This window comes from Aquarana catesbeiana, linkage group LG12 (genome assembly GCF_042186555.1).
Source record: "Aquarana catesbeiana isolate 2022-GZ linkage group LG12, ASM4218655v1, whole genome shotgun sequence".
Taxonomy (NCBI): Eukaryota; Metazoa; Chordata; class Amphibia; order Anura; family Ranidae; genus Aquarana; species Aquarana catesbeiana.
In genome coordinates this window covers 224,595,456-224,616,305 of record NC_133335.1, presented here as the reverse complement: position 1 = coordinate 224,616,305, position 20,850 = coordinate 224,595,456, and the positions used below count along the sequence as shown (strand labels likewise).

Genomic DNA, 20,850 nt, shown 5'->3' with positions numbered 1-20,850 from the left:
CTTATACACGTTGGGGGCAATGACCTCAGTATCAAGGCATCCAGGGAACTCATTCGAGATATTAAGTGGGATTTTCTTTGCTTGAGGTAAAGCCAATGCGATAGAAAAACCTTCCTTCATGAACCTCAGACATAGCAGTTAGTTTAAAAAAGTTGGGTTATATATGTTTATATATATTTATATATATACAGTATCTCTCAAAAGTGAGTACACCCCTCACATTTTGACAACACTGAAGAGATGACACTTTGCTACAATATAAAGTAGTGAGTGTACAGCTTGTATAACAGTGTATATTTGCTGTCCCCTGAAAAATTAATTCACAGCCATTAATGTTTCCTCCCCAGAGTCATGTGACTCGTTAGTGTTAGGTGTGAAAGGGGAGCAGGTGTGTTAAATTTGGTGTTATCGCTCTCACTCTCTCATACTGGTCACTGGAAGTTCAACATGGCAGCTCATGGCAAAGAACTCTCTGAGGATCTGAAAAAAATAATTGTTGCTCTACATAGATGGCCTAGGCTATATGAAGATTGCCAAGACCCTGAAACTGAGCTGCAGCACGGTGGCCAAGACCATACAGCAGGTTTAACATGACAGGTTCCACTCAGAACAGGCCTCGCCGATGTTTGGCTCTCGGAGCAGTTTCCACTAGAGAGGGGTACCCGACAGGGATGTCCCCTCTCTCCTTTACTATATGCGCTGGCAGCTGAACCGCTGGCCATTGCCATCAGAGCACACCCTGATATTCAGGGTCTGCGCCGAGGCCCCGCAGTTGATAAAATAGGAATGTATGCTGACGACACAATACTATACCTTGCGGACCAGGGACCATCACAAATTGGGACAAGTCCCAGATTCTCCCAATAGATGTGTTCCCTCCTCCCCTCACGTCCCCTCCATTACCACTTGCCAGGGTATCCAAGATTAAATACTTGGGTGTGGAGGTGACTAGGGATCTGGTGGACTATACACCTCTAAATGTAGCTCTCTTGTTTAATTTACTGAAAAGTAAAACGCAGACATGGTCTAGATTGCCACTGGGGGTGATGGGCCGTGTAAATTTAATTAAAATTATTATACTGCCCAAGATCTGGTGTGGCATGCCCCTCTATACATCCCCTTAAATCTCTTCAAGCAGATGGAAGCTATTTTAAACTCATTTGTCTGGGGGGAACAGTAGACACAAACTAGCCTGGCAAACCTTAAAAAACCCCACGGATATGGGGGGCGTAGCCCTCCCGAATCTACAGGATTATTACCTAGCCTCACAACTATCCCATATGTACCATTTTCACACGTCGGAAATGCAGCGATACAGATCTCTGGTTTGTGACAAACCGGGACACCCGACGTATACACCTGTTCAGGCTATCCTAGGTGGAAAAACCAGGCTCCACTGCGTGGTACAACTCGGGCATGTTCACACATCACCAAAGAATATGGGAAATTTCTCTCATAAAGCAAAATGTGGGGAAATTTCATTCACACACCCCATTGTGTCTTAATAGTCAGATGCTGGAACTGGAAACAATTCCAGATTCAATAGTCTGGGCTAGGCACGGAGTATTATATCTCCATCAGGTCCTATCCGCTTCCGGGCTTAAGCAGTTTCAGACCCTTAAAGAGGAGTTTTCCCTTCCACACCATCTAGCATTTTAATACTTGCAGCTCCGCCACGCACTTAGAACCCAGTTACCGAGTTTGGATCTAGGGATGGAGCCTCCCCCTGTGCTGGGTATAATTCTGGGAGACGACCCCTCCAAGCTGATATCACACAATTGTACTACACAATTAGACAACGGGGAGTAGCAGCTGTGTCACACAAAGCTAAGACGGTATGGGAACAGGACACAAGGCCCATAGATGACACTGACTTGAACAAGATTTTAGAGGGAACCAAGACAGTATCTCCCAAGATGTCGGATAGACTGACACAAACATATATAGTTCATAAAGCCTATCTGACACCGATGAGATTGGCGGAGTTCCAGCACACGCCGGACCTGACGTGTCGCTTGTGCAGGGCTGATCCAGGCTCGTTTTACCATCTCATATGGAGCTGCCCTCATGTCCAGACATATTGGGAGCAGGTTGTCCATTTCCTCCATGACAATATGGGGTCCAAGATGACCACTGCCTTGCTAAGGAAGCTGAGGGTAAAGGTGATGGACTGGCCAAGCATGTCTCCAGACCTAAGCCCTATTGAGCATCTGTGGGGCATCCTCAAATGGAAGGTGGTGGAACGCAAGATCTTTAACATCCACCAGCTCTGTGATGTCGTCATGGAGGAGTGGAAGAGGACTCCAGTGGCAACTCCATGCCCAAGAGGGTTAAGGCAGTGCTGGGAAATAATGGTGGTCACACAAAATATTGACACATTGGGCCAAATTTGGACATTTTCACTTAGGGGTGTACTCACTTTTGTTGCCAGCGGTTTAGACATTAATGGCTGTGTGTTGAGTTATTTTGAGAGGACAGCACATTTACACTGTTATACAAGCTGTACACTCACTACTTTACATTGTAGCAAAGTGTCATTTCTTTAGTGTTGTCACATGAAGAGATATAATAAAATATTTGCAAAAATGTGAGGGGTGTACTCACTTTTTTGAGATACTGTATATGTGTGTGTGTTTGTATGTATGGGTGTCTGTGTGTATGTATGTGTGTGTGTGTGTGTGTGTATGTGTATGGGTAGGTGTGTCTGTGTGCGTATAAGTGTTAATGTATATATGTGTGTGTGTGTATGGGTGTCTGTGTGGGTGTATGGGTAGGAGTGTTTGTGTGTGTATAAGTGTTAATTTGTATATATATATGTGTGTATATGGGTGTATGCATGTATGTGTATATGTATGTGTGTGTGTATATATGTATGTGTGTACGTATGGATGTCTGTGTGTGTGCATGTACGTGTATGGGTAGGTGTGTTTGTGTGTGTAGAAGTGTTAATGTGTATATATGTGTGTGTGTATGGGTATACGCATGTATGTGTGCATATCAGTAACAATTATATCTCAGTCTAATTTTTTAATCAGTCCAGAAAAAGTTGACTCTCTCACTTGATTAAACACAACCACACCCTATTTGTTTAATGATTACCAGAAAAAATGAATGGAGACATTCAGATACTGACTGATTATTTATTTGCATCTAGAGACTAAGAATACTATAAAGTGGGTTTCATATTTACAAACACAGCTCATATTTTATGAACATCCTTTGTAAATATCTTCTTTTCGGTCCATTTCTTTACTCTTCTACCTTCTGCAGAGAAAGAAAAAAATTTGATTTAGATACAAAAATAATGACAAAAACTTCTAGTCTACAGTTCAGGGATTCATCATTTTGATTCTGGAGTTATATTGCAGTGTATTTTGGCACTGTATAAATGATGGTAAATCCTCTATAACACAACTCTACTTGCCTTGCTGATGTCCCGGCTCTTGACTCTCAGTTTGTTGACCTGGGACTCAGCAATGTCAGCGCGCTCTTCAGCCTCTTCCAACTCATGCTGGGTTTTCCTGAACCTAGACATATGTACATTGGCTTGTTCCTCCTACACGGAAAGTGATGTGATGGGAGGAGATGAATTATTTCAAAGGAAACTACGGACTCTTAAAGTCTAAAAATAACACCCCATCCCATAAAATTGTACTTACAGATTCCTCAGCCTGTCTCTTGTAGGCTTTGACCTTCAGCTGCAATTTGTCTACCAGATCCTGAAGCCTGAACACATTCTTCTTGTCCTCCTCAGTCTGTAAAGTAGAGAATCAACATGAGATATAGAATTTAAAGTTCAAATAGAATGTTTCATCTCTAAGAAACCCGGTACATGGTGTATACCTGGTAAGACAGTTCCTTGACTCTCCTCTCATACTTGCGTACACCCTTGATGGCATCAGAGCCTCGTTTTTGTTCAGCTTCAAGCTCATTTTCAAGTTCACGCACCTAAAAAAAATTATATCACTGTGTTAAACATGTTATATAAATGTTCATTAATAAATACTGTAAATATATAAAAGACTGATTACCCTGCTCTCCAGTTTCTGCAATTGCTTCTTGCCACCTTTCATTGCCAGTTGCTCAGCCTCATCCAGGCGATGTTGAAGATCCTTCACAGTCTGTTCAAGGTTCTTCTTCATCCTCTCGAGGTGAGCACTGGTGTCCTGCTCCTTTTTCAGCTCTTCAGCCATCATGGCAGCCTATAAAATAAAAGAGCAAGCACATTTACAAAGATCTTCTACATATTGGATCAACTAAAATATCTTCCAAAACATAGTTTGGGAAAGTTAAGTTGACATATTGTTTTGAAAATGCAAACGTTTGAACAAGAAGCTGCAAATGGTCATGTGAGACATGTATTTCATTACCATACTATTTACTAATTATGGGTGAATTGGGACTTACGTCTGTGATTGCCTTCTTAGCTTTGTCATCTGCATTCCTGCATTCTTGGATAGCTTCATCCACTTCACTTTGGAACTGAGAAACATCAGCTTCAAGCTTCTTCTTAGTGTTGATCAGACTGGTGTTCTGTTGGATAAAGATGCCCAAAAGTTGTCATGTGTTCTGTTATTGCTTTATTCAGATATGTTAGGAATGAGCCCTCATCCTTACCTGTGTATGTAGAAGTTGGACACGTTCAGTGACATCGAGCAGCTCGTGCTCAGCCACTTTGCGACCACGCTCTGTCTGTTCCAGGGCAGACCTCATCTCTTCAATTTCTGCTTGCATGAGATTGTTTCTCCTCTCCACAATAGCCAGCTGTTCCTTAAGGTCATCATTTCCTCTAATAGCATCATCAAGATGCAGTTGGGCATCCTAAATTGAAGGAACACAGTGTTGCTAATTATGAAAATTTTTGTAAAGTCAGAAAAAGGGTAAGCATTCATGAAGGTAATTATTTTATACCTTGAATTGTCCCTGGACATTCCTGAGCTGTTTCTGGGCCTCAGCTGCCTGTCGGTTGGCATGGCTCAGTTGGATCTCCATCTCATTGAGATCTCCCTCCATCTTCTTCTTTAGTCTCAGTGCATCATTCCTGCTTCTGACCTCAGAATCTAGGGAAGTCTGCATGGACTCCAGGGCCCTCTGGCTATTTCTCTTGAGCTGTTCAATCTCTTCATCCTTTTCAGCCACCTTTCTGTCAACCTCAGACTTCACCTGGTTCAATTCAAGCTGTACGCGAAGGATCTTGGCCTCTTCATGTTCCAGAGATCCCTAAATGTTACAAATTTGTAAATATGAAGATCTATGAAGACTTAGTGGTTTATGTATAGTGGCCATAAAGTGTTTTTTTTTTCTCTGAAATGCAATATGGACACCAGATGGCACTCATGATGTAGGAATTACACATATTAAAGAAAATTAGGCAATTTTTGTTTTGACTGCTAGTACAGCAAACATGTTATACATAGAGCCCAAAATATCAAAGGGTTTTAAAGCATAACAGTGTCCAGTCTGCCTACCTCAGCTTCTTCCAGTGCTGATTGCAGTTCAGATTTTTCCTGCTCAACCTGTTTCTTGGCTTTCTCAATCTCATGGATGCTCTTTCCAGACTCGGCAACTTGCTCTGTCAGGTCTGAGATCTCCTCTACAATCGTAAGAAAAGAGCATATTTTGGCATTGTCAGGATTAAGGAACCTTCAAACCCTACTTTTGTGCAAACAAAAATATATGTCAAAACAAATTCAGTGCTGGTGGCCAAAATTACAAAGAAAGTTGCTTTATACAATAATTATGTTCCAAAATTAGAGTTTCTTTACTCCCCCCCTACATTAAATGTAAAGATGGACATACGTTGGAGGTTCTTGTTTTCCCTCTTCAGTGTCTCAAGCTGGTCGAGTGCTTCCTCATAGTTGTTCTTCATCTTGAAAACTTCTGTGCTGAGACCTCTAGATTCCTTTTGAGCAGCTTCAAGTTCAGCCTGGGCCTCCTCATACTTCTGCTTCCATTCAGACAGGACCTATTTAATGCAAAATAATAATTTTTTATTTCATAAGTTCAGACAACTACACTTACATCAAAATCTTCTCTTGCTTCTATTTGTTTTAGCACACCTTGTCAAAGTTCTTTTGCTTCTTATCCAGAGCGGTACATGCTGAGTTGGAACGTTCTACATCCACCATGAGATCCTCTACTTCAGCTTGTAGTCTCTGTTTGGTCTTTTCCAGAGAAGCACATTTAGAGTTGACAGCCTCAATTTGTTCTTCAGCCTCCTGCAGACGCTGGGCCAGCTTCTTCCTGATATGCAAGAGATGATATTATATGAATGCTCAGAAAAATTTGACATTACAAAGATAAAATTGCTTATCTGTGGATGTCAGAATTTCACTATTGCATTATTTGAAACAAATATCAATCATCTTCCACTGGTGGAAGTTGATCATCAATATCATTTTCCACTGGTGGAAACTTGAATAACTTTAACTCTAATTCAATTCACATTGAAGGATATCATTCAAAAGCCTCTACACCACTTATTTTAAGACCTGACAGAATCTTACTTGGCCTCTTCCAGTTCCTCTGTGCGCTGAATGGCATCCGTCTCATATTTTGTCCTCCATTGAGAAACCTCACTGTTGGCTTTGGAGAGTGAACGCTGAAGTTCAGCCTTGGCTTCCTGTTCCTCTTCATATTGCTCTCTGAGAAGGTCACAGTCATGGCGGGCAGACTGAAGTGCATGAGCGAGGGCATTCTTGGCCTTGAAGGTAACGGGACATTTTATAAATGTAAGACAAACAGTCTTCTATTATAGCATTAAAAATAGCTGACAAAAAATTATGAACGATTAATGACAAGTATGTAAGGTTTAACATTATTTACAAGCATCACATAAACAATTAATTATGTGGATTCAAGGACTCTTTTTCTGCATTAACGTTTAGATTTGCAGCCTGCTTCCAGGTATAATTTTATATATTGTAGTAGTAAATATAGGCCCGGTATGAACCAACATACTGCTCACCTCCAGTACAATGCCCTGCCCCCCGTAACAAATAGGCACCCAGATATTGGTGTTGTGAGATATTTTCACATGCCAACAGGGTAGGTATTTATTGGTTAGGTACGTGTTGGGTAAAGGTTAATGGTAGGATTAGGTTAAGGGCAAATGGTGGGTAAAGGGTAATGGCAGGATTAAGTTAAGGGCAAATGGTGGGTTAAGTGTTGTCTTCCCACAGTCTAGTCAGAGACCAAAATGCTGTTCTGATTTCCAAAGAACCCATATAAGAGCAATTTACCATGTGGGCTTCTATATGGGAATATCATTAATAAATGTGCTCATGAGCCCTGGGAGAAGTCTGACAATGACACTAAGCAATTGTTAGCATTAAAGTTTCTGTGAAAAGCTGCAACACAAGCTGTCCTAATTTAATGATGGACGGAGGTAGGAAAGGCTTACATTGATAATGAAATCATATTGTATGTGTTGGGTATGTTACCAGTTAATTGAATTCCTAAAGGTACCATTGCCAACAATTTTAGTGAATTGTCCTAAACACACCAGTCATAAGAACTATGTCAGATGAATAGTAAGAGTTGATTTTTGGCCCTTATCATTAAACTTTATTTTTGCAAAAGCATATACTTAAGATAGTGTTTCACAATTTTTTTTTGTGTATGGCCAAAGTACCTTGGTCTCCTCCTCAAGCTGCCTCTTCAGCTCCTCGGTTTGCTGGGTGAAGGCTTGTTTTCCTCTAGAGAGCTGAGAGACAAGAGATTCTTTTTCCTCCAGCTGACGGCTAAATTCACCTATTTCATAAGAATAATGGTGTAGTTAGCATATTTTGTGAATCTGTTCTGTGTCATCTTTTTTACGCTTGGCATTCAAAAATTACCATTTTCTGTATGAAGACGTGCTTTTTGAGCATTTAAGTCATTAATTAATCTCTGATGCTCATCTTCTTTGGCTTTAGTTTCACTGTATTGGTCCTCAAGAGTTCTGCACATCTTCTCTAAGTTGGCCTACAAGGTAAATGAAAGTCATTATTTCCAGTATTCAGAATTGTATTGGTTGGCAATAACAGCCGATGTAGTAATTGATTTACCTTGGACTTAGAGACACTATCCATGTTGCTGGCGAGGTCATCAATCTCCATCTTCAGCTCACTCTTCTCCTTTTCCAATTTCTGTTTGACTCTTTGAAGGTTGTCTATTTGTTCTCCAAGTTCAGCTACACTATCAGCGTGCTTCTTCCTAAGTGCTGAAGCGGTGGCTTCATGCTGCAAGGTGGCCTCCTCCAGGTCTCGTCTCATTTTCTGGAATTCTGCTTCACGTTTCTTGTTCAGTTCAATCTGAGCAGATGTTGCCCCACCAGCTTCCTCTAGACGCTCGCTGATCTCTTCAAGCTCTCTGGAAAGGTCTGAGCGTTGTTTCTCAGCCTTGGCACGAGCTGCTCGCTCTGCCTCTATTTCTTCTTCAAGTTCCTCAATGCGGGCCTAATATTAACACAAATTGACGTTTTCTTATAAAACAGTTGATAGGAAAAGCACAAAGTTGGTATTGTCACGTTAGTTGGAAAAAATCTACCTGAAGCTCTTTGATCTTTTTCTGCAATTGTGCACCCAAGGCCTGCTCATCTTCAATTTTACTTTGAAGCTGGCTAATTTCAAACTCCTTCCTGTTAAGTTAGAAGACAGACTTATGTGAGACTACAAGGTATGAAATGGTGCACAAAACAACACAAAATCAAAATCATACAAACATCAACAACAGGAGGACATGGGACACCCAGTTCCCTACATATCTGATTAAAATGTCTTACTTTTTAACTTTTTCATCCAGCTGTTGCCTGTCATTTTCCAGGTCCATTGTTGATTCCTGAGACAACTTCAGATCACCTTCCAGCTTCCTCTTTGCTCTCTCCATGTCCATGCGGAGTTTCTTCTCTTGTTCAAGAGATCCCTCTAGCTGCAAGAAAAGAAAACTTGTTCAAACTTGTGACATTTTTATATAACATTTAGCACCAGTATATATTTTTTATACTTCCACATACATCATCAACTTGCTGCTCCAGCTTGGTCTTGGCCTTGCTCAAAGTATTGACCTTGTCCTCTTCTGCTTGCAGATCATCCAGAGTTTGCTGATGGGCTTCTTGAAGGGCTTTCTTTTCTTTAGAAAGTTTGGCAATGTTCTCATCAAGAACAGCCATTTCTTCAGTGAGGTTCTTCACCTACATTTCAAATTATATTTAAGTGTGATTACCCAAAAACATTAGCTGCAAATAACATAGTTGGGTGACTCTTAACTGTTGATGTTGAAGAATACCAAGTAGAAAATGGAAATACCTTGTTTTCTGTAGCATGCTTCTCTTTCTCTACTTTGGCCAAAGTCAGTTCAAGATCATCAATGTCCTTTTTCAGCTCAGAACACTCATCTTCAAGTTTCCTCTTTTTGGCTGTCAGCTCTGCATTTGATTCTTCTTCATCTTCTAGTCTCTCATTGGCCTCCTTGATTTTGGCCTCCAGTTGAATCTTGGCTTTGATGAGGCCCTCACACCTTTCCTCTGCATCTGCTAGGCCCTCAGATTCCTGGGAAGTACATTTAATTATAGGTATAAATTGCTTATTCTTAGATTGTGTATCATGCAAGGTTTTTTAGTCTGAAGCGTTATTATAAAGGGGTAAACACTTACAGATGCAACTTGGAGCTGCAGGTCATTCTTCTCTTGCATGACGGCTACCATTTTCTCTTCAAGCTCCTTCCTCTTTGCCTCTGACTTCTGCAGAGCCTCCTTTGTCTTCTCAAACTCTTCCTTCATGTTGGCCATTTCCTTCTCAGATTCAGCGCTCTTCAGCAAAGGCTTAATCTTGAAGTAGAGTTTCATCCATGGCCAATGCTTGACATTCATGAAGGAGCGGACATTGTACTGGATGCAGAAGATGGACTCTCTGGAACAAAATGTAGCACTCAGATCAGACATATCTGGTTTAAAAATTGATTAAGTTAAGAACAAAGAACCTGGAATTACCTCCTCTCCATCATTCTCTTGAACTCGACCCTCATGAGATATCCTCTGCAAATGGCCTGAGTACGAGTAATCAGTTGTGCCAACTTATCATCTCGCATCTCCTCAAGGACACCCAGCAGACCAGCTTTAAAGAACACCTATACATCAAGTCAAATAAAATAATATTATATTGTTTTGCTTGTACTATTTGATTACCTAAAACTGCACAAACTGTAAAAATACCTTAGTGTGTCCAAATTTGTACTGTGTGTGGTCAACATCAATGGATCCAAGAAGCTTCTCAGAAGCCTTTTTGCTGTCAATAAACTGGCCTTCTGGGATGGCACTTGCATTCAGAACCTTGTAACTGTATTACAAAGAGTAACACTTTTGTAAACTAAACTAAATAGAACTTCCTTAACTTCACGCTTTTGTTATGGTATGTTAATTCCATATGTGCACTTAGGGGGAGGTTTACTAAAACAGGAGCACTCAGAATCTGGTGCAGCTGTACATGGTAGCCAATCAGCTTCTAACTTTAGCTTGTTTAACTAAGCCTTGACAATAAAACCTGGAAGCTAATTGGTTTCTATACAGAGCTGCACCAGATTTTGCACTCTTCAGTTTTAGTAAATCCCCCCTCAGTGTCAGAAGTGGCCCATACCGTTGTTTGAAGTCACCGTAGATGATTCTGCTGGGGAAGCCTTTCCTGCAGATCCTGATGCCCTCCAGCACCCCGTTACACCTGAGCTGGTGCATGACCAAATAATGATCCATAGCACCTAAAGATAACAATTTTTAATTGTTAAAGAGAATCCATAGTAGAAAAAAATTCTCAGGTTGAAATGTGTAATTGTTTATTTTAACAGATTTAAAATTGTAAGCTTGTGCATAAGCAAATAATGAAATATAATATCTAAATTAAGGAAAAAAAATATGAATAAATATTTTAACAGGAATTATGTTTCCTATCAAATAAAATAATTTTGTTCAGCTGACCTGGGGTCTTGGTTTCATTGGGGATCAAGCAGCGCACAAAGTGAGGGTGAGTGCTCCTCAAGTTTGACATCAATTTGTTCAAATTCTCCTGTGGGTTGAGCAGTGATAATTGTATCAGTAAAGCTAAAGAAATGCACTAAACTATTGGTATTCTATTTCACAATTTTTTTTTTTAAATGTTTACCCTGAAAAGAGCAGACACAGTCTGGAAAGAGGAACCCTTCTTCTTGCCACCCTTCTTTCCACCGGAATCTGTAAAAACAAAAAATGTAAGGTAATATATTGTATAAGAAGACTGACTAGAATGCTGTATAGTGATTAACATGTTATTGATTCGAGCAGATGATGAAACCATGTAATACCTGCGTCAGCAGCATTATGGCCAGAATACAGGAAGGATAAGAGTTTTACTGAAGACTTCTGGTAAAGCTGAATGACACTCTCATTCAGTGGGTCCTTATTCTTGTCCAGCCAGCCAGTGATATTGTAATCCACAGTTCCAGCATAGTGGACCAGGGAGAAGTGAGCGTCAGCTTTGCCTTTGCCAGGTTTGGGTTTTTGGAAGTTGTTGGACTTGCCCAAATGTTGGTCATACAGCTTGTTGGTGAAGGACTGGTCTGTTGCCTTGGGGAACATGCACTCCTCTTCAAGGATGGAGAAGATACCCATAGGCTAAATACAAAACAGTAAATCTTAAGAAACTTGGTACTGCTAAAGCATATTACTAATGACATTAGTGCTCAAAATATGTAATGTTACTGCCAATTGCCAATTTTTATATTATATACCTTTTCAATAAGCTCAATGCAGGCAGCCAAGTCCATGCCAAAGTCAATGAACTCCCACTCGATGCCTTCCTTCTTGTACTCCTCTTGTTCCAGCACAAACATGTGGTGGTTAAAGAACTGTTGCAGTTTCTCATTGGTGAAGTTGATACAAAGCTGCTCCAAGCTGTTGTACTGTTCAAAAGAATAAAATATAATGAGTTAACTTCATCCAATGAAGACAAGTACATGACAGGACATTCATCAACCAAATCATTTTACTCACATCAAAGATCTCAAAGCCGGCAATATCCAAGACGCCAATATAGTGCTGCCTTGCTTGCTTGGTGTCCAGCTGCTGGTTGATACGAATGACCATCCACAAGAACATCTTCTCAAAGACAGACTTGGCCAGGGCACCGACATTGTTGTATACCTAAAGATCAAAGTTGACAATGAGGCTTCTGTTTTATCAATTTTAAAAACAAAAAAATATATATGGCAGCAAAAATGTCAAGTTTACCTGCTGGACAGTTTGGCCTTTGGTGACAAATTCATTTCCGACTTTGACTCTGGGGTAGCACAGAGCTTTCAGGAGATCAGCTGAGTTGAGGCCCATTAGATAGGCAATCTTGTCAGCCTCTGAAGAATAGTAATATTTGTTTTAATGTCTTGAATAACGATAGAGATTATGTTTAAAGAGCATAATAATAAGTAATAGCGCTTAAAGAGCATAATAATAAGTAACAGTGCTCTGTCTTTTTTTGGTACATTACTAAATAAACTGGCCTTAGTACAGACTGATGAAACGCACTGAGTATAACAGTTTTTTTAGTGCTAATAAAGGATTCACTTAAAATCACAGCCGGCTTTCCACAGTCCACATGTCTGCACCAAAGACAGGCGAAGAACCGGCCCAGGTGAGGACATCGCAGGATGCCTGGACTGGTGAATGTCTCCTTTTTTAAAAGTCAGCAGCTGCAGTATTTATATATTTTTTTTAAATGACCGAAGATGCTCTTTAATTCTCACCTTCTGTGCCATCGGGCTCAGCCTGCTCCTCTCTTTGCTTCTGCTTGAACTTCATGTTACCGTAGTGCATCACAGCGCCAGTCATTTTGTAAATCCCTACCTTCTCGTCTGGGTTGAAGCCCAGGATGTCAATGGCACTCTGTTGAACAAAAACTCAGTAGATTAAACATCTCCCTGACTGTAACACATTAATATATACACTGCATTTGGTAAATCAAAGTGTTAAAAGTATAATGTTCCAGAGAGTGAGTGCACTTACATCGGTGGCCATTAATTCTTCTTGATCATCGATGCTGGCCACAGTGATCTCACCTTGGCTGACAAAGTGGAAGTCATAGGGGTTGGTGGTAATCAGAAGCATGTCTGGAAGAAGGAAAGGATGCATGTTTTTATTTTTTTTTTTGTTGCAGACATTACGGTCATTTACTGACTAATAACCAGCCTTGAGAAACCAGGTTTTTTTTCTTAGTGTGATTTTAGGTCCATCTTAAGGTTTGAAGGTTTATATCCCAGATCACAAGTCACCAATTCAGTGACAATTTTCTATTCCTTGTCAAATTTTTCTGATGTTTATTTGTATATATCCTAACCGTTTTCATAAGATCAGTCCTTTCAAAATTCATATACCACTTTGGGTTGTATTATACATTTTCTCAGAGTTGGTTGCAGTGAAATCTTTGCACTCAGGTTCCTAGATCTGCCAAGCTGCTTTGGACAATACAATCCCTCTCCTTGGGGATACTTATGTTATGGAAAAAGTAGTAGCAGCAGGAGTGAGACTTCAGAGCAGAACGGAGAGATCTCCCCACAGGAGCCCCCCAAGAGATTTAAGAAGCAGAGTTACGATTCAGTCTAGCCCTCCACAGAAACAGACTTTTATTTGATGGACTTTTATGTTTTTACACAAAGAGGTTAATAAATAGGTATTCCTCATCATCACTTACCAATCAGTTCGGGCCTTTTGTTGGACATGATCTGGTAGAAAATGTGGTAGCTCCTCTCAGCAGACAACTGGAATGTTACTCTGGATTTTTCCAGTAGATCTAGAACAATTAATAATCAATGGCTCTCATAAGGTAAGATTGTCATACAACATATATATTTGAAACAGTTTGTCTCCCTAACTTTGGTCAGCCATGTACCACAATCATGATATTTGTCAGGTCTATGCACTTCCTGTAATTATGCTGTTTGGAATTTTGGTAAAAAGAGTAAGTGGGCATTATGTGCCACCTGTCATAAGGCTAGCAGCAAAATAGTTCAAATATACTTACAAATCTTGCCACCTAAACAGTGAGCATGTTGCCGCACAGGTAGTATTCCCATGTTTATGTCTTCTACTAGGTAGGTAAAAAAGAGACCACATGTGTTTGATCTATGAATTAAGTCTCCTCCAGTCTGGGAAACAACATAAAAGCCTTCCATGGTGGATCTATCATAAGTCTTTAAATAGTAAACCATTATAGATTAGCCCTAGATTTTGGCCAGTGAGTGAGATATCACAGGATCGGCACAGCACAGCGCACCTGCCCCCAGCTTGCAGGCAAAAACGCTGTTATGACCAATCTGGTATGGTATCGAGAGAACAGAAAATAACTGCTTGGTGGAGATACCAACAATGACCTGTTTCTAGATCTCCTGACTCCCTTTTTTTTTTTTTTTTTTGAGTTTGACTGTCCCTGTTTTTACAAGTAAATTGTCTTCCCTACAAGACTTACATGTCTCAATGTCAGCAGAGGACAGTTTTCCTGTGGTCCCAAAGTGGATTCTGATGAATTTACCCTAGACCAGAACAAGAAATACCAGTCAACTGGCAATTTTCTTTTCAAAAAGGAGAAGTATAAGGTTAAAATAGGTCCAACTTACAAAACGGGAAGAGTTGTCATTCCTCACAGTCTTAGCATTACCAAATGCCTCCAGCAGTGGGTTAGCCTGGATGATTTGATCCTCCAGATTCCCCTATAAAGGTTTAAAACAAAATCGTTTCTTTGTTTGTTCTATATATTAGCATCATTTTTAATGCTTAGAAGACCAAAAGGAAGCTACAAACCTGGATTTTTCCAGTTTGTTGTGGCTCTTCCTTCTTTTTCTCACCAATAGCTGCAATTGTTGCAAAGTACTGGATTACACGTTTCGTGTTGACAGTCTTTCCGGCACCAGATTCTCCACTGTGGGTTAAAAAGAGGTAACAGAAATGGATTAAAAAATAGTTATCTCTTGCACAACTCATGTTAACAACATAAAGCAACATAGATTCATTTATTTATTTTAAACTTACGTAATCAGAACAGACTGGTTTTCACGATCTGTTAACATGAAACAGGGTGAAAGTAAACATTACAAACCCATTATATGCAAATATAGCATGTTAATCTACGTGAGAGCTCGCTAATTAATATGTTATGTGAATTTGCCACTTTTCTTGTACATATTGTACTTTCTTTTTCTGGGGTTCGCATTGTAAAACTGTGGCCTTTTAAAAAGGTCTATGTAATGATTTGAGTTAAACAACTAGAGCAGCCATTCTCAACCAGGGTTCTGTGGCACCTTAGGGTTCCTCCAGAGGTTGCTAAGGGGTTCCTTGAGCTGTGGCTGATTGACCTCTCATCTGTTGGTTCCTATATAATTCCAAGTCCATTACCACTTGGCAGAGCCAAAGGCTACATGGAGTCAAGCCCAACTTGTGCAAGCCAAAGACTATCTACAAGCTGATCTGAGCCAAGGACACTGTGGAGCCTGTTCCAGGTCTACCTCCAGCCACTTGCAAGGTGGTCTGGAGGAATGTTTCTTCAAAGAGACTTACCAACAGGCACAGAGATCTGGCATGGATGGGAATCCAAGGGTGGGTGCCCACTCAGGACATTTATGCATGCCAGAAACCTGTGCAGATACAGACACTGCCCCTTTCTGCATCATCAAGGAGGATACTGCTTTGCACGTTTTCTGTGAGTGCCCCTTTGCACAGGACCTTTTGAGGGCCTTGGAACCAGAGCTTAAGGACTTTGTGCCACAGACAGCCATTACACACTTTGGTGTGCTGAATGGACTATTCTGTAGGGCTTTTACTCAGGAGGACATTGATGGTGCCTGGCAAGTGATGTGCTGCTTTAAGGATGCTTTATGGTGAGCCAGAAAACGCCTCGTCCACTAGCGGGAGAGGATGTCCATTGAGGACTGTCGCAGACTGGTTCACAGTCTGCTCAGAGACTATAACCTGATGGATGTCAAGGAGGAAGAGGACATCTGAATATCACCCCTTCCCCCACTCTTCCTTGTGTGTTTTTGTCCTTTCAATAAACTTTTGGGCCTGTGAACTCTTTTCACCTCCCCTATGCCTCTTCCCTACACCCCATCACACCCATTGCTTATTAAATTGTATTGAATTATGTTTGAAACGTTGCATGCTTTGTTTTCAGTCGCGGTGCCATGCTTGGCGTGTGGGACAGGGGTCTAACTCAGGGCACTGCATGACACCAATAGTCTTTTTAGTTGTCTGTAAGGGTGGCATTCTGACTAAAACTGTAAGGGGGGATTCTTACCACTAGCCACCAATGCAAGGGACATTTTTTCCACTGACCCTGATTAAATAATTTTAGCAGTGTTTCCCTGAGGCCTGAAGATAATTGCAAGGGTTCCTCTGGGGTAAGAAGGTTGAGAAAGGCTGAAATAGAGCATTTTGTTTTCTATCAGCTTTGAAACATCTTAATGAGAGGTTTACATCTGGCCACACTTCCAGAAAGTACTCTACATATATGAATCTAGTGTTATCTGTTAGCAAGTAAACCCCTAGTACTCACCAGTCAACATGGCCTGATAGGCATTATCAGAGATGGAGAAGATGTGTGGTGGGGCCTCCTGACGCTTCTTTCCTCTGTAGCCAGCAACAACCTCTGGGTTGTACACAGGCAGCCACTTGTAGGGGTTGACTGTGGCACAGAAAAGGCCAGAGTAGGTCTGCAGAGATCACAGAAAAACTTAGTGACACCAGAAATTTGTCATGGAGTCAGATCCAGAGGACTGAGCTGGCTGAGAGACTTACGTAGATCATCCAGGCTGCATAACGCTCTTTGAGGTTAAACAGGACAGATGGTTCGTTCAAGTGGGTCATCATGGCCATGTCTTCAATCTTATCGTACTTTGGAGGGTTCATGGGGAAAATTTCATCTTCCTTCACCGTTGCAGTCTACAGAAAAGGATGGGGCAATGTAAACACGACTGTGTGCATTTATTACAGATTATTTAAAATATAACTCGAGCTGATAATTTGATTTTTCCAACTTACAGACATGTCTTCTTTCTTTACAGTGACCTTTCCCCCTTCTCTGCCGGTGACAATGGCTTTCACGTACATTTGCTTGGGGTCAACCACAAAGACATTTGTTTTGGCATCAAAGGGGCGAGTCTGATCCGCAATCCTCTCCTTATCTGACTTTCGGAGGTATTGGGCGGCCGCCCCAAACACAGCCATCTCCCCATCACCCATGGCTGATGGCTTTCTGTATGGAGGAAATAAAAGCGTCAGCATCTCACAGGACAATAACTAGGTGTATTGGGGCCCCATAGCAAAATCATTAATGGGCCCTCATGTCTCTTCATTCTTCATGGCAAAGCAATTCCTCTAGTTAGTACGAATTACTTTCAGAACAATTGCAAAAGGGGGTCACAACATCTTATACATTGTTTGTATATGAAATAATATTGCTCTACATGGATTTATCTTCAAGGCTACACAGGGTCCATAGCATGGTGTACTATTTCAGTAGTTATCCTTTAGGCTTTTAGAGTGGTCATTATGACACCTTCCTGACACAGGAGGGAGATTTACTAAAACTGGAGCACTCAGAATCTGGTGCAGCTGTGCATGGTAACCAATCAGCTTCTAACTTCAGCTTGTTCAATTAAGCATTGACAATAAAACCTAGAAGCTGATTGGATAATATTCACAGATGCACTCGATTCTGTATGCACCAGTTTTAGTAAATTCCCCCCTATGTCATCAAGCATTGTTATTTCAGAAAGCTTTAAAGGGAATTACATTTTACTTAATATTCTGCTAACTCCTTATTCTATGACTGTTGTTAAAACATTTGTGATGTGATTAATTGTATGCAATCTAAAGAAATTGTAACTTATTAATTATTTTAATTACATGGGACAAAAAAATGGTAAACTTTACAGAGGCAATGTACCAACCTTGTGTCCTTCTAAGATGGAAAAATAACGTTCAAAGGATTTCAGCTATGGAAAAAAAAATATTGCAGCATTAAAAAAAATGGCAAATTGATTTCTATTGTTTCCTACTTCTTATGTATTCACGTCTCTCTCTTTCTTTCTTTTTTTCTTTCTTTCTTTTCTTTCTTTCTTTCTTTCTTTCTTTCTTTCTTTTATTTCCTCCTTTCTTTCTCCCTCCCACCCACCTTATAAATATAAAAATATTTTTATCATTGTACATGATAAAAACTTGACACATAAGCAAGTTTGAATAAAAATAAAATACCCTTTACATGAATGTATTTTATTTTTAATTTTTTAGCCTAAACAATTTTAAAGGTATTTTTATATCAAGTCACTTATATGCTTCTGTAATTATTTAACCTGATCATTACCGAATTTAAATGTACACAAATACCGTATTTCTAAACTTAGGCCACGACATTTTTTATTTATAACATTTATAATTAGCATTGAAATATTGTTTAACCCAAAACAATTCTAAAGGTATTTTTATATCAAGTCACTTCTTGCTGCTTCTGTAATTATTTAACCTGATCATTTTTAGAAACCAAATTCAATTGTACTCAAATACCGTATTTCTAAACTTAGGTCACTAAATTTTTTATTTATAATTAGCACTGAAATATTGTTTAACCAAAAGCAATTCTAAAGGTATTTTTATATCAAGTCACTTGTTGCTGCTTCTGTAATTATTTAACCTGATCATTTTTACTTCCTGAATTTATTTCTACTCAAATACTGTATCTTGTATGAATCCAATCATGTGCAAGAAAAAATGCAGTTTTTTATTTTACTTGCATGTTCGCCTCAGATCTAGAGCAAAACTTGCAGTGCACAGACTATTTACCTAACTATCAAGCCCATTGATACATAAAACAAGTTTTGTTTTACTTTTTGTCTAGGTAGACCTAGATCTATGTTAAACCCAAGCAAGATTCTCTACTTTTTTTTTTCTTTTTTTTTTTTTTTTTAACTTAGATTAGAATAGATTTTTTTTGGTATAGATCCACGTTTATCCCAAGCAAGACTCCCTAACTCTTCTGAAAGTCTGTTAAGCATCTTCCACTCTTTCAGTGAAAACATTTTAAAAATAAAAAATAAAATATAAAATAACATATAAAAAGTTAATCATGATCCTTACTAAAAAAAAATTTTTGTAACTTTTTAATTAAAAATTTCTACTTCTTTTATCAGTCTTAAAAAAAAATTCTAAATGATTCTCTGTGTGAGAATTAACAATAGCAGGACTTGCTTGCTTGTGGAGATGAGTGTGAGCACAGTGGTCAAGATGCCGTGTATGGTGCAGTTCTGAGCTGGAATGACATAACACACAGACGCAAGGACCGGCTTACCTCTAGATGCAGAGCCAGTGAAGGATAAGTGGGTCTGTGCCTTGCTACTACTTTTATATAGTGAGATCTGCTAGACCAGCATTATTGGCTCTCTATATTTGGAGAATAAATATTAAAGGCTCTCAGCTGTAAATGTGTCGATGCTGTAATTTTACTTCTGTTGACCACTGTGAGATACAAGATACGCCCAGTACATGAAGACCAGCGGCCATATGGACGATCCATTTATTTTTTTTTTTTTTTAATGTAACGTGTCACCTGCTATGTGTTTGTATGTCCCGTCTTCCCAATATAGAACGCTGATCTGAAACTGAATCAAGCAGCTCAGTGTCGCCAGAAAACTTGGAGAAATTCTGTCTATTTCTCAATGAACTTGTATTTCATGTGTACATACGTTCCAGGGTGGGTATCACTTTCAGGAGGACACAAGTGTTTGTGCTGACTGTGGTGGCGCACGGACTTTGTAGGAACAAGGAAATTAGAAAATATGAGAGTAGATCTGTGGGATTGTTAAAAAAAAATACATTAAAAAATTAGGGAAAACTCTGAGAATTATGCAAAAAAAAAAAAAAGTCTGCTATTTTGACATATATTTTCTACAGTAGAGAATTTGTTTACTTGTCAATTCTACTGTCTTTGGATTGCTATTTGTAACCTGTTTATTTTTCACTTATTTTGTAAAATTTTCAATAAAAACGATTGAAAGAAAAATTCCTTCTAGAACTTTTTATCCACTTTCCCACAAACCTAAAAGGAAAGCAAAAATTAAAAAAAAAAAAATGAATTCCTTTAAAAAAAAAGTTGCTTTTTTTTTTGCCTATTGGTCTAATACAAAAGAAAAAATCTTTTAACATTTTTATATATATATATATATATATATATATATATATATATATATATATATATATATATATATATATATATATATATATATGTATATGTTCCAATGTACACTATTTTGTCAAAAGTATTGGGACGTCTGCCTTTACACACATATGAACTAACGTACAGTGAAACCTCGGATTGCGAGTAACGCAGTTTATGAGCGTTTCGCAATACAAGCTATTTAAGAAAAAACACCCTGACACGATTTGCGAATGTTGTCGAGGGATAAGCTTTGAGTTTGAGTCGAACACGAGTCTGTTCGATCGTACGTCGAATATTGAACACTATGGGCCGTTCGCGCCAAATTCGAGGGGAGCGTCACGACCCATAATGCACTGCGTCATCGCAGTGGTTTGCTGGCTGATGATTAGCCAAGCATGCACTATGACCCGCATGCTTTGGCCAATCACAGCGCTGTAAGCAAACAGAGCCATAATTGGCTAAAGGCAGGGTGCCTTTGGACAATTATGGCTCAGGGGATGAAGTACACGCCCCACACTATATAAGGCCACCTGCACGTCGGCCTTGTGTAGTGTGTTCCGGCGTTCAGAGACAGAGAGAGAGAGAGACAGAGAGAGAGAGAGTGTCATTTAATTTTATTTAGATAGATTGAGCAGACAGTTAATTCAGTTAG

The 20,850-nt window shown here is 39.6% G+C and overlaps 1 protein-coding gene across 1 annotated transcript; it reads right to left on the bottom strand.

Moving 5' to 3' along the window:
- Positions 1–3,126: 3,126 nt before the first annotated feature.
- On the bottom strand, positions 3,127–19,430 carry LOC141113585 (myosin-4). The gene is made up of 41 exons (XM_073606782.1): positions 19,332–19,430; positions 17,938–17,982; positions 17,027–17,240; positions 16,784–16,927; positions 16,542–16,698; positions 15,023–15,050; positions 14,795–14,912; positions 14,611–14,703; positions 14,463–14,526; positions 13,689–13,787; positions 13,004–13,107; positions 12,745–12,883; positions 12,236–12,354; positions 11,999–12,148; positions 11,737–11,907; positions 11,311–11,620; positions 11,133–11,200; positions 10,949–11,036; positions 10,614–10,731; positions 10,193–10,316; positions 9,971–10,107; positions 9,635–9,890; positions 9,288–9,530; positions 8,996–9,172; positions 8,765–8,910; positions 8,530–8,620; positions 8,049–8,438; positions 7,839–7,965; positions 7,634–7,752; positions 6,507–6,703; positions 6,060–6,243; positions 5,800–5,965; positions 5,469–5,593; positions 4,912–5,220; positions 4,618–4,821; positions 4,408–4,533; positions 4,032–4,202; positions 3,844–3,948; positions 3,660–3,755; positions 3,425–3,556; positions 3,127–3,264 (listed from the first exon to the last, which is right to left on the bottom strand). The coding sequence occupies exons 3-41, from the start codon at positions 17,225–17,227 to the stop codon at positions 3,250–3,252; spliced, it is 5,811 nt and encodes a 1,936-aa protein (XP_073462883.1). The 5' UTR covers positions 17,228–17,240; positions 17,938–17,982; positions 19,332–19,430; the 3' UTR covers positions 3,127–3,249.
- Between the last annotated feature and the right edge of the window lie 1,420 nt (positions 19,431–20,850).

Coding starts and splice junctions, on each gene's coding strand:
- LOC141113585 (XM_073606782.1), bottom strand. CDS start 17,227: ATGGGTGATGGGGAGATGGCTGTGTTTGGGGCGGCCGCCCAATACCTC. Junction 11,037..11,132: donor CTGTGTCTGCTCTTTTCAGG/GTAAACATTTAA, acceptor CTCAACCCACAG/GAGAATTTGAACAAATTGAT. Junction 3,557..3,659: donor AGAGACAGGCTGAGGAATCT/GTAAGTACAATT, acceptor CTTTCCGTGTAG/GAGGAACAAGCCAATGTACA.